The sequence below is a fragment of the Erithacus rubecula genome, assembly GCF_903797595.1.
Source record: "Erithacus rubecula genome assembly, chromosome: 13".
Taxonomy (NCBI): domain Eukaryota; kingdom Metazoa; phylum Chordata; class Aves; order Passeriformes; family Muscicapidae; genus Erithacus; species Erithacus rubecula.
Window position 1 is genome coordinate 18,743,851 of NC_136665.1, and position 14,233 is coordinate 18,758,083.

General features: G+C 43.7%; 1 protein-coding gene across 4 annotated transcripts in view; it reads left to right on the plus strand.

Moving 5' to 3' along the window:
- LOC306807616 (contactin-4) overlaps positions 1-14,233 on the plus strand; it is a 215,726-nt gene that overhangs the window by 152,954 nt on the left and 48,539 nt on the right. For all 4 annotated transcript variants that reach the window (XM_079317348.1, XM_079317347.1, XM_079317349.1 and 1 more), the window contains 2 exons: positions 8,705-8,841; positions 11,116-11,245. In XM_079317348.1, coding sequence (XP_079173474.1) covers positions 8,705-8,841; positions 11,116-11,245 — 267 coding nt within the window. The remainder of the gene's footprint in view (positions 1-8,704; positions 8,842-11,115; positions 11,246-14,233) is intronic.

Here is a 14,233-nt window from a genome sequence, read left to right on the forward strand (position 1 = left end):
GAACAAAACACATCCCCAGAAGGACATTGGCATGAAAACGTGCTGGAAATGCTTGGAAAGGGGTTTTTTTGCCTTCTGGTGGCTGGGGAGGGCAAGGCAGGAAATCTGGGGGAGCATCCTCGTGTTACAGCTTGGGATTTATGATGTATGGGCTGCCCCAGCTTTCCTGGATAAATGTTAATTGCTCATAACCAATTAAAAACTGCTTTGAAGAGGATCAGTGATTGAACAACAGGGAGATTTGGGATTTAACCTTTTCAGGGCAGAGCTCTCTCCCCTCAAAGGATTTCTGCACCTGCCCTTCCCTCACTGAAACCAGAATCCTTGAGCCAGGCACTGTCAAATATCAAATGTCAAATTGCAGCTTCCTGGGGCTGCTCTGTCAAATAGAAGGTGCATTAATCCCTCTGATCCTGGTGCTCATCCCCAAATTCCTGCTGGGAGCAGCCCCACAAACTCCAGGTGTGGCTTTACCTGAGTGGGGGCTGCAGGGAGGGGATTTAGAGGCACAAGGGGCTGGGTTTGGTACCCAGGTTCTGTTTGAGATATTTTAGAAAAGAGAAGCTGCAGGTTCCACCCTCCAAAGGTGTGCAGAGACCTCCAGGGCATCAAAAAAATCCTGTTTTTGTTGCTGCCTTCTTCCCATCTCATGTTGTTGTTCTTTATAGAAAATATGGACAAAATTTCAGAGTTTTCTCCCCCAAATGCTCCTGAGGGCCCAGCTCCTGTCAGCAGGGAAGATTGGGTTGAACTCCAGAGACGAGGAGAATGGTTTTTGATTTGTAATAATTTTGCCACAGAAAAAGAGTTTGGGAACCAACCCTTCTGGCAAAACTGAATTGAATTTGGTGGCTAATGTAACTTTTTTTAAAAAAAGTAGGGATGTTTTCAAATTGAAAATTTTTCTGAAAGACATTTCATTTAGAAATCAGAACTTTGGGGGCTTCAATTTCAAACGAACATTTCTCCTTTTAAAACTGAGGGAAGTATAAAATGAGAAAACATTCAAAAGCAGCGAAAGAGCAAGAACAAAGTGAAATCTTTCATGTTAAGGAAAAAAATCTGGGGTTGACTTGAACGGGTTTTAATTTTTTTAATTAGATGATTTAAAGATTCCTTTTTCTGTGCTGTTTCTCCTGATTTTTCCCATGTGGGGAGTAAATTAAAAACTCATCAGTTGTACAGTTTTTTTTTTTGCTCTACCCACGGCTAAGGCTGCCTTCCTTGGAAAGCAGCAAATGGAGCTTTGGAACACTCCCACCATGGCATATATTGAGTTATAATCTCATTGCTGTAATGAATTTACTGCTCTGGATCCTACACAAAAGCTGCCACTGTGGCTCGTGCTGCTTTTCACACCCATGGTGGCATTTCAGCAGAGAAACTCGGGTTTTCTGGGAAGAGGAGTGTCCTGCTCTCAGTCTGTCATGCTGGGAAGTTTTTCCATCTCTTCCCTGGGAGTGGAGGAATTCCCAGCCAGACACCTCCCCTGTTGCAGGTTTTAAAGATAATTCACTAAAATATCAACCTCGTTGTCCTCAGGGTGGTGGTTTTCCAGGGAAATAGTTGTTTTTTTAGGATAACTTGTGTTTTGAAGCCAGTACTGAAAATAGATCTCTAAAAAAAGAAACAACTCTCATTCTGTACTCTGGGCTCTGGAGTTTTGCATGGCACTAAATTTTTTTAGGGGAAGGTAACTTCTTGTAAACTTTTATACAAAAGTTTATACAAAACCTGGGAGAAAGAACATAGCTTTCCTTAATAATTTGGGGTTTTTTTTTAAGTTGAGAAGTGTTACTTCATTGTTGAACTACACCTGTAATGGTGGCTGAGCTTTCAAGTTGCTTTTGGAAGGTCAAGGCTGGTCCAAGTCAAGGTGTCTGCAGAGGGAAATGTTCTGGAGGTGCTGAAAGGTTCTGGTGTGGATGGATTTGAGGAAGAAATTTTTTATATCAGGGTGGGCAGGGTGGCACAGGGTGCCCAGAGCAGCTGGGGCTGCCCCTGGATCCCTGGAATTGTCCCAGGCCAGGCTGGACACTGGGGCTGGAGCAGCTGGGACAGTGGGAGGTGTCCCTGCCATGGATGGGGTGGGATTAGATGGGATTTAAGGTCCTTGCAGCCCAAAGCAGGGGGGGTTCAGGTGCTCTGCAGGTCTCTAATAGCAGCACCCCTTTAAACCCAGCTATCAGCCTCTGTGCATGGCATAAAATAAAAGAAGAGAAGAAAAAGAAATTGAGATTAGCCTGGTGAGTGTAGATAACCCAGCACTGTCAGCTTCTCTGTGCTGCTGGAGTCAGTCAGGGCAGGTTGACTTCTGCTGTGTTCCACTCTTGTATCAGTGTTTACTTTCTCCTCTCTTGGCATATCAGTGACACTGGAGTTGTTTGACATCCTGGTAGCAGCAGAAAAGGTTAATTAAACATGCAGAATCCATTCTGGGCGCATCCTCTGTGCTCTGAGCCCCTGCACCAGGCTGTGTTTCACTAACTCCACTAACATTTGTTCCAGGGCTGAGTCCCCCTTGATGGATCGACCTTCCCATGGAAACATGCTCCTGCTAATGCAATTACAGCTCTTACTTCTGTTTCCTTGGCTGATGGAACTCTCAATGACACATTTCCTTGCTGAATCTTTTTGTTCTCCCTGCTGTCCCTGCCTCAGGTTAATTCCTGGCAAAGGCACCAGGTGGGATTCTTGGGGTTATCCATGCAGGGCCAGCAGTTGCATTTGATCCTTGTGGGTTTCCTCCAGCTCAGGATATTCCCTGATCCTGATTTATCATTTCTGTCTGCACAGCTTCTTCTTTTCCAGCTTTTTGCAATTCTAACTGCTGGTGCTGCCTGGCTGAGTGTTCTCAGGACCAGTGTCCTCCCAGTTCCTCCCAGTTTCTCCAGTTCCTCCCTGCAGTGAGGCCCCTCCACCCCCTCAGCTGTGTGTTTTGGGATGCACTCCCATTGACCTGATTGTATTTTTAATCTGGCTGCTCATAAATTTTACATTTGCTAACCCTCCGCAGGGCTAAGATTTATATCCTGAGCAAACAGCAATGCCAACAATTATTTTCTTTCCTGGCAGAAGTACAGTAAACAGATTACCTTAACCAGCTAATTTAAAAAGAAATTGCCTTCTTGTTCATAAAACCAGCATCAAGGAGATGCTTATTTATTATTGATGTTTAATTCATTGTAAGTTTAGATGCTGTTTCAGCCCAATCTTCTTTTGTTGATATTGGTGACCCCAAGGCTGCTCATCCCTGGGTCTGAACTCCTTGAGCTCTGCTTCCCTTCTCTGATGAGTCAATGCAACATCTTGAGATCCCCCTACCCAACAAAATATTTAGCCTGGATAACAGAAAACATGAAAACTATCTGCTGGTGGAGGTGATCCAAATGTAAATGTGTTCAGTGGGGCTGGGAGTGGCAGCACAGGGGAGGGCTGAGGAGCTGCACCACCACTGGGGATGTTTGTTTGCCAGGATTTGGACACAAAATGTGGATTTTGTCCCTGGCTTTGCAGTCAGATCCATGCTGGGAAATATCCCAGCTCCAAAGCAGCTCAGTCTGAGCCAGCAGGGATGCAGGTGCTGGCTCAGCATCACCTGTGCTGCTCCAGCATCTCCCATCCTCTCCTGCTCTGGCAAGCCAAGGAGAGCAGGAGAAAATTGCAGCTCAAATGTTTTCCAAAAGTGTCAGCACAGCAGCATCTGCATCAGCAGACAGACAGACTTCTCTGTCACTAATTACAGCCCTGTGCAGCATTTTCTGAGATATTCAGCAGAACCCATTTAATTGCCTGGGCCCCTTTTCAGATTAAATCCTTCTCAAATCCAAGTCCCACCAGGAATTTGTGAGGCTCCTTAATTCTGCAGTGGAAAGAGTCCCCCTTTCATCAGCTGGCCTGTGTTTTGTTTGGGCAAAAGCCACTTTATGCCACTCTGTAAAACAGCCTCAGGTGTAAATCAGATTATGCTCCTCATTATGGCCAGAGGTGTAAAAGGAAATTTGCACAAGTGAAAATCAGGCAGTTTTATGTCTGCTCAGTTTAGGTCCCAAATCACAAATAATTTGCTGAAAATTTGAATAAAATGAGTTTCTGGACTGATAAAAATACAAGACAATTCCTGTAAATAGGGCAAGTATGTTATTGTATTATTACTAAATTATTATTAATCTTTTGCATCACTCACTAGAAAACCCTGTTGTCACCTTTTAAACAGGTAAAAGTTAATACAGGGAGGAATAACTCTGAGATTTGAATCCTTTGCTGCCCAGGGGAAGTCTTACACCCAGAACAACTTCCTGCACAGAGCACAGATGTGTTCTTATCAACTTCTCCTTTTCAAGGGATTGCTGGAACCCTGCCTACAGAGAAATCCAATTTTTGGAGATTCAGAACAAGTCCAAGTATTATTATCATTGTTTCTTGGAGAAACATCTCTCCATCAGGAGAAGCAAAAATACAAATAGGGTGAAACAGAAATAGAAATAAAATGTGAAGGCTGCTCACAGAACACCCCCCACCTCCCTTACACCCCTGAGCAGCTGCAGTTCAGTGGCAGCATGAAAAATAAATAATAACCCCATGAGGATGGATCCCTGTGGATGTGCCAGAAACACCCACAAAAACTGGGGAGAAATTTATCTGCACAAGCCTTACACACTGCCTGCACTCTTTATTTCCAGTTACTCATCTATTTTTCCCATCTGGTTGTCTTTTTGTTGTTGTTGTTGTTGTTTTTTACTTTTTACACTTGGCTTTCTGTAGGTCTTTAGACTGCTCTGATCCTGGGCTCAGTCTCAATCTCCTTAGAATAGAGATGGTAATGGACAAGTCATTCAGCCTTTCATCTGCCATTAATGATGAATTACACAGCCTGCACCAGGTCATCAGCTGCTAGAAATTGGCTTAGGAACACTGAAATCAATACACACCAGCAGAGAATTGGATTCTGGATATGTATTAGCACCTCATTTGCTTGAGTCTTTTTGGTTGTTTTGAACTCACAGATGATTGCAGAGTCCTACAGGTTTATTTCTCATATTTCTCCCTCTCTTATGGGGGTTTGTTACTCATTTCTGAGGTGATGCATCATCACCTGCCACGTCATTTCATTTTCAAATAGCTTTTAGGACATGATTTCCAGTTCCTATTTTTGCCTTTTAAATTATTACAGTGAAGGACAGGCTGCCCTTGGCCTTTTTTGTCTTAGAGAAGTAAGAATATATTTGTCTATATTTTCCTATTCACCTGGTTTTAACTGTCCCACTTTGTGCTGGTGAACACTGAAAGGTGATCAAAGGTAAACAGGTTTTTTTCTCACTATTTCCATCACTTTTCTTCTGTCCCCCTGAGTCCAAACTCCAGACAGCTCTCATCTCCTAGGAGGGGGAGATTTCTCTTTAAAGCAATCCTTATGTAAGAGTTGTGCTTATATCTCTAAGCTTTTTCTTTCACTTTATAGATTTAGCATATGAATTTTGCTTGCAACTCAGATGAATTCTTAATCAGCTTCCAGATTTTTCCTCCAGGATGTTTCCAAGGCCAGTTCTCTCTTAAGTACTCCAAGCAGGGCCAAAATATTCCCTTTAAAATAATTCCTCTTTGTTCATCGCTGCTGAAACGATCCAAAGGACCTTTTTTTTCTCCCCCAGTCACAAATTAAATCTTGTCATTATCTCCAAGAACATCACTATACCAGAAAATGTTGCAGAGAGGAGCTGGTTTCATTCCCTTATTTGAATTATTTTAATTATCATGCCTGAAATCTCGTGTCGTGTTCCCTCGCTCTGATCCCCAGTGGGCTCCTGTCAAATTCCATTAGGTTGTGGCCACTCTCCTTTGGTGGCTCACACATATTTGCAGCGTGAGCCAACCCCTGAGTATTCCCCAAGATGAAGCCAAGAGCTTTTCTCTGCACTGAACTGTTGAGAGCAGAGCTTGACCTAATTAGAAAAAGCTCCCAAAGAGCAGCAGAGAACGAACTCCTGCCAAACAAACGACTCAGAGCTTCTCCCCGAGAGGATTTTTTGACCTGTGCTGCTCCTTCTGGAGTTGCCTGCACCATAAATGGCTTTGGGATTGAAAATTTCAGCATGCAAATTAAAATTGGAGGGGGTTAGGGTGGGGTGTGGCCGGTGGGTGCTGCACCAAAGGGTGATGTGAATTTGGGGGTGGCAGCTTCCAGCACTGCACGTTTCCATCTCAGCACTCAGGGCAGGAGTTGGGATGAGCAGCCCACAGACCACCCCAAAAAAATGCCTTTTGGAGAGAAATTCTCTTATTTGGGGAAAATTATTTCCTTTATTTGGGGAGTCTGGATGAAACGAGGACGAATTCTGAATTTTCTGTCCTCCTCTCCACAGGAGTTATCTCTGTTTTTCCACAGCACACACTTAGATTGTAGAGCACAGCTTACCATTCATGGCTTCTCTTGATTTGCAGATTAATTCCAATTGTTTTGTCTAGGTTTGTTTTGTTTCTTTTTTTTTTTAAGTTTTGTTTTCATGTGGGAAATCTGTAAAACAGCGCAGCAAAAATGAAAAAAAAAAAAAAAGGCAAATGGATGTGTGTGGGTTTTATAGAGCTCCTTTCATGGGATCATAAAATTCCCTTCCAAATGATGAGCTGGATGCTGTTAGAATAGTAAATATGTAAATTCATGAGTAATTTGCAAATGTCCTTGAGCCACTGAACCCGTTGCAATTGCTCAGCTCAATGGAATTGTTCAAGTTCTTACTCCAGATGACAGAATTGACTTTCATCTTCCTACATTTAAAGGTTTTTCCTTTTCCTCTCTCTTTAGAGACAGACAATAAACAAGCTTAAAATATTACAGGGGCAGGAGGGGCAGCCAGAGAAATAAACACCACTCACTTCTCCTTTTGCTTCTGCATTGCCATGATTCTCAGTTCACCTTTTGTTGTGGTTTTGGGGGTTTTTGGGGGTTTTTTTTGTTTTGTTTTGTTTTTTTTTGTTTTCTTTTTGGAAGTCCCTTGGAGCTGAGGTGCTGTGGAAAACTCTCCCATCTCTGCTTTGTAGGCACGTTCAGGCTGCCAGGGGTGAGGTTAAACACAACCTGAGATCTCTGAATTTGTATTTCCAGCATCCCATCATCACAGGCATAGCCCTGTTTTGGGTATAATCATCCCAATTTGCCATTTTCATGGGATATTTTCAAATTTATCCTTTTTAGCCCCCTGTCCCTCTCCAAAGGAGATGTGTAAAGTTGTTACCTGGCTTTGAGGAATCTTATTTTTTACTTTAATCTGATTACACAAGGAAAAGTATTAATCAGGTTCTTGGAGACCTCTGCTGGTAACACCATCCTGCTAAGGCAGATGATCTTATATCAAAACAGGGCAAATGCCCATAAAAAAAACAGAACTCTGTTGTTCAATGGGACTTTCTGAAAAGTATATAGACATAATATAATAATATACTATTAATAATAAGATCTTAAATAGATAGTATTGTATATTGCAGCTATATCTGAACACAAGGTGACTTTAAAAAGTTTAAGGTTATGTGTGGTCTTCAAAACCACATGGCAAGTTTAGTGGAATTTGGTGGAATCTGGCTCAACTTAAACTCTATTAAAAATTAAAAAGAACAAACTGATAAAATTATGTAAAAAATACAATCTCACAAGTGGCTGCAAACTGCCAGTGCTCGTTTTCACCAAATTCTACCAAAATCTGTCTCCAGTATCTGCTTGTGGCCTTCCTAGATTTATTCAGTGTCATTAGTACAATTATTGGTCCAAAGATTCTTAATTCCTGACAAGACGTGGAGATCTGGCCACAATCAAGACAAGGCTGAGAGCCTGGGCCTGAAGCAGTGCCTGTAACCATGCAGAGTTACTGGAATATCCTCAATTTCAGTACAGAACTAGTTCTAAATAACAGGTTTTGAAGTCAGGAACTAAATTTTATTTTAGAGGTTTGAAGCCCAAGTTATACAGACCCTGAGGAGGAAGATCTCTATTTGAAGGACCAGGTGTGTAACTACAGCTTTGTTTTTGTAGGATGAGTAGGATTTCTGAATCCACTCTTTTTCTTTAAAGGTTTTTACTAAAAAAAACAAAATAAATAAAAGCAGCTTCTGATCTTGCCTGTGCCACCTCCAGAAAGCAGCACTGGGCTCAAGGAAGAACAGCAATATTTAGCAGTGCTCCTGATGCCTTTTTGTGGCTACCTGAAAACATAGGCCAGACAGAATTAAGGGAATAAAAAGCTGTTATATTTTTGGAAGGGCCTTCAGGTACATTTAGGGCAGGGGCAACACCCAAAATGGATGATGGGAGGTACACTTAGGGCAGGGGCAACACCCAAAATGGATGATGGGTCATGGGTCTTCACACTTTTATAAGTTTGGTCTATTTGCATTTTGGGGGTTAATCTCCCAATTACAGCTGCAGGTAATGAAGTGATTTACCCCAGGTTTGCTTCCCCAGCTCACTTTTGTTCCCATCTCTGGCCCTGAGGCAGTGAGGTGTCCTTGATTCCAGCCTGGAGAGGAATTGTTGTGTCTGAGTGAGATGGGAGAGTAGCAGTGACTGGATATGGAGTTTGGGGCGATACGCTAAAGAACTGCAGGATACAAAGATATGAGAATACGAAGTGCTGAGGTTATGGAGCCCAGCCTGTGCACGTTCTGGCAAGGGCAGCCCAGAGCAGTCCCCCCAAGCCCCTGCCTTGCCTTGCAGCCCAGCCCAGCTGGACCCAGCGCATCGCCGACGTGCGCGCGGCCGTGGAGGAGCGCGTGGCCTGGGAGTGCCGCGCCAGCGGCCGCCCCAAGCCCTCCTACCGCTGGCTCAAGGATGGGGAGCCCCTGCTGCCACAGGTAGGCACTGCTGGAGCCCCTGGGGCAGCACTGGGGGTGCCCTGCCTCGCCTCAGGCTGCCTGTGTTGCTTTGGGGGTGGCCAGGGTGGAGGCGCGCCGGAATCGCCAGTGGTTCGGGGTGGAAGGGATCGTCACGGTCATGGTGTGTAACAGGGGTGGGAGGTGTTTGCACCACTTCATCAGTGGTTTGTCTGGAATCTCTTCTGCCTTCACTCACAGCCAGGGTTAAAAAATACACAAAGGAAACTGATTTATCCTGCTTGGCCTTGGTTGTTTAGTAAATCTTATCTAAAGTACAGAAAGTTCAGCAGCAGCTCCAGCCACCAGCTAGAAGTGAGCAAAATGGAGACAGATCCAGCTGCTACAAGATCTCTTAAAACTACACAGTCCAATAGAGAATTAACACCTATATTATTTACACTTTTAACCCAATAATTAAATTCCCAGGACCCTCAGTGTGGCACTGACTGACCAACCAGAAACTACTGCCTGAAACCATGAAGGAGGAAGATGAGCACCCAAAGAGTCACCACCCAAAATCCTCCATCTTGCCCCATACCTATCACTGTATTATCAAAACCTCAAATTTAAACCCTTCACCATGTGAAATCACACACCTCTATTTGCCTGCACACCCATGATTTTAACTCCATCACTCAAATTTGAAGCTTCTCCAAGGCCTCAGGTCTAAAGCAGTGTTCTCCAGGGGGTCAATGCCAGAAAGCACAGAAAGCTCAAAATCCCCAGGTTTTCTGGGATTCAACAATCTTGTTCCAACCTGTGCCACCTTCCACTATCCCAGGCTGCTCTGAGCCTTGTCCAGTCTGGCCTTGGACATTTCCAGGGATCCACAGCTGCTCTGGGCACCCCATCCTCACAGAAAATCCCCTGTTCCTTCCTGTTACTCCCTGCAGGGACACAGCTCTGCACTCAGAGCTCCTCATCCCAAAATGAAGCATCCATGATGCAAACCTAAGGCTGGAAAGAAGAAGAAGGAATGGGCTGAATGGGGTTTTGGAATATGTCACCCCAAAATAATTATTTTAATTTATGATGTTTAGGTGAACTTCAAGTGATAATGAAACCTTGGTGCTCCTGCTGGTGGTTAATGGTGTTCCCAGCCTCTCCTGGAGGGTCATCACCTAGCCCATGATCCCACCTTGTCACCACAAACTCGCCAAGTCACCAGAGCTTTGATCTCACAGGAACCAGCACTTTTTCCCCTTCACTTACTGTGAAAGGACATGGCAGCCCCGATTTGATCAAACCCTGATAAAAATTGCACAAACATTAAATTTCTGCCCTGAGGCCAAGGAGAAAACCAATAGCTCTTTATTTTAGAATTTTTTTTTTTTTTTAAATGTCAAACTCCTGGGGAGGGAGGGAACACTTTGGTGTATTTATTAGAATTGATAACTTGAGCTCCATATCCTCAGGCGGACAAATGACAGCCTGGTCTTTCACTCCACAGACTAATTCTGCTTGCTTCACGCTGGTCACTGGCAGATGGTCTTGTTCTTCAATCATGTTAGGGCCTGATATGAAGTAAAGCATCATTAAATTATTAGCATTTGCATTGTTTTCAGTAAACTGCAGAAGATGTTAAGTGTTTCTGTCTGTGCTGGCTGAGATGGCAATCAGCCTGCAGTGCCATATACACCCAAAAGGGCCTCAGGCTGTGCCAGGGGAAGGGCAGCTTGGACATCAGGAGGAATTTCTCCATGGAAAAAGTGAATTTCTCCATTGGAGCTGCCCAGGGCGGTGTGGTGTCCCCATCCCTGGAAGTGTCCAAGAAATACCTGTATGTGCTATAGTTCTGTTGCTATGGTGGTGTTTGGGCAAAGGTTGGACACTAATCCTGGAGGTCCTTTCCAGCCTTAATGACTGTGATTCCATGGAAATGCCATTGTTTTAAATGGTTCTGAGGATGGGGTGGCAGTGATGCACCACTGTGGAACAGAAGTGAATTTCTTCCTTCAAGCTTACCTCCTTGAAAGGAATATTAATCTAAATGCTTTGGGTATTAAATCAATGAGGGGGGTCAAGGGAAAGTCCTCTAATTTAAATTGCATTTACCAACTCCCATATTGGTTTTGCCATTTAGTCTCTAGCCTGACATAAACCTGGCTGGCAGACAGATAAATCGGAGCCTTCAAATCCCTCCCACTGTCGATAATTGGCATTGCCCATGAAACACAGCACACCATCCTCGGGCCGTGTGCTCTGAGGAGGCATTTCCTGGCTCATTTTGGAGTTTGCTGTGCCGTTCCCCAGGGCAGGCTGCAGCTGGAGCAGGGCTCTCTCACCATTGCCAACGTCAGCCTGTCGGATGCGGGGATGTACCAGTGCGTGGCCGAGAACCGGCACGGCGCCATCCTGGCCAGCGCCGAGCTCAGCGTGGTGGGTGAGTGCATCCCCTGCACACAGCAGCTCTGCCCCACCCCAGCACTGCTCTGTCTCAGTCTCTCTCACTGCCAGGCTTGACAAATGCACGATGGAAGTGGATTTTCTCATGTTCGGGCTTGGTTGTTTTGTAAATTTTAGCTAAAGTACAGAGTGTTCAGCAGCACTTCCAGCCTCCTCTGGAAGCAAAGATCCAGCTGCTACAAGGGCTCCTGAACAATAGAGAGTCCAATAGCTGAGTCCAATAGAGAATTAACACCTATATTATTTACACTTTTAACCCAATAATTAAATTCCCAGGACCCTCAGTGTGGCACTGACTGACCAACCAGAAACTACTGCCTGAAACCATGAAGAAGATGAGCACCCAAAATCCTCCATCTTGCCCCATACCTATCACTGTATTATAAAAACCTCAAATTTAAACCCTTCACCATGTGAAATCACACACCTCTATTTGCCTGCACACTCATGATTTTAACTCCATCACTCAAATTTGGAGCTTCTCCAAGGCCTCAGGTCAAAAGCAGTGTTCCCCAGGGAATCAGTGCCAGAAAACCCCAGATTTTTTGGATCCAACACAAAACCTCAGCAAACTCTGCCCAGCTGCAGCATCTTAAGTAAAATGGGATCACTGAGGATTTGTTTTTAAGGAAGGTGTGAAAGGAAAACTTGAGGCAGTGGACAGCAGAGAGCAGATGGTTTTTACTTCATCCCATATTTATTCCCATATTCCTCCAGGAGCTGGCAGGTGCATCCACCCTCCTGCAGGTTAAACTATTTATGGAGAAACTTGAGCATTTCATTCAGAGCATCCAGGACCATCAGTGCCCTGTCCTGGCTGCAGAGGTGACTCTGCTCATGGTGAAAAACCTCCTGGCTGGAGGGACCTTCCAGCAAGCTAACAGCAACCAGGATGCTCCAGAGAAAAACACCTTCCACCCCACAGTGCTGGGCACTGCTGCCCTGCTCCTCCCAGAGAAAACCAGGAGAATCATGTGAATCCAAGTGGGGAAATACCTGAGGGGAGGGAGCAGAAATATCAGAGCCAGGATCTTCTCAGAAGTGCCAGTGCTGGGACAGGAGGTGATGACCACAAACTGAAACCCTGGAAATGCCACTTAAAATAAGAAAAAACTTATTTTTTAACCTATTTTTTATATTATATTATTATATTATTTATATTTTAAATATTTTCTCTATTTTAAATATTTTTCTATTTTAAGTATTTTTATACTTTGAAGTTGGTTTGGCACTAGAACAAATTATTCAGAGATATTGTGGAATCCCTGTCCTTGGAGATATTCAACATCCAACTGGCCACAGCCCTGGGCAACCTCCTGAAGCTGCTCCTGGTTGAGCAGGGCTGGGGTGGGACCATCCCAGAGGTGCAACTCAATCCCAAACCATGTTCTTTCATGAGCAGCAGCCCTGGGCAGCATAGGGATGTAGTTACAAAGGGTTAAACACAATTTCTGATTACAAAATAACACTTTAGTTCCTCTCAAACCAAATGTTCAGTAGCAGATTCCCTGATTTATGCTAAAGAATGAAGCATGAGGTTTTTTTCCAGCTATGGGATTTTCAATTATTGGTCATTTTTTATCATCAGTGATAGATGCCTGCATAGAAAAAAAAAAAAAATTCATTTGAAGGATTGTCTGTGTTGCTGTTGGAGAAAGGTAAGATAATGCTCAATAAATTAGACTTCACAATGCTGAGATTTATTGGACATGAAAGAAATCGAAATAAACCCACTGATGCTTTTCTTGTCTATTTAAAACCTGGTAAAAATGGACCTTTGGGAAGAAGGGAGATGTTTCCAGAGGAGAGAAGTTTAATCCTTGGTGTTGGGTGTCCCTGTGTCCACACAAAAAAATTAAAAACAAAAAACCAAAACAGATTTTGAAGTCAGGTCAGATAAACCTGTCAGGGAATATTTATTTGGCCAACTTCTCACTTGGGTTCTGCAGCTCTGTTTCTGTCTGTCACAGGAAAAGCACCCAAATGGTGTCCTGCAGATAAATTCCTGTGCATCTGTGATTTAACTTGGCACATTTTGAAAGGAAAGCAGCAGGTTTGCCTTTTCACCAGAGTTTCAAAGCAAGGCAACATCCTGAGCCCTCCCTGGGAAATTGGAGCTTTTAACCAGATCTGAGTGTTAAAATGGTTGTTTTAAAAGGTCCTGAAGTTAAGCACTTGCTACTAGTGGTGTTTAATCATCTCAAGTGAGACTTACAGCAAAATTAAATGAAAGAGAGAAATGGAAAATTACAGGCTGAGCTTTTCTCAGAGTGATTCTTCTCAATTATTGTTGCCAATTCTCTTGCCTGGAGTCTTTAAATAAAAGCAGAATCCAGTGGTCCTGGACATGGTAAAATAGGTATTTTGAGGTGCAGTCTTGTCTTACAGAATTTTTAGGCTAAATGTTTAAAAAAACAAAATGAAAAAAATGAAATATGGGCCTTTTGCTCTGAGCTATGTTAAAATAATTAAATTGACCTGTTTGATACCATGAAACTCCTGGTTGTCTTGGGGGATTTCAATGCCAGAGCTGCCTCAGAGCCCAGAAAGGGACCATAAAAAGCCCCTTTGAGGCAGAATCAGAAGCCAAGACATCCCTGAGGCTGCAGGGCTTTGGAGTCACCTCAGTGGAAATCTGAGTGTTTGTCACAAACACAGCAAAAGATGATTTTTGTGCCCTGGAGCCAACAAGTCCTGCCTGGTCTTGCTTGGTTCAGGACGTGGCTGTGTCATTGTCTCCCACCTTTATAGAATTTAAATAAATAACCCAGTTGAGGCAGTAATTCTGAATAGAAATCATTAAAGTGTCAATTTTTCTGGAAATAATAGCATTGCTGATTAATTGTATGGGTTCTGTGCTGGTGGGAGCTTCCCTGCCTGACAAAAGGGTGATCCTGAGACAGAAAAAGGAAATATATTTTATATTTTATACTCCTCAGGCATGAGGGGTTCTAGGGGAGCTGTC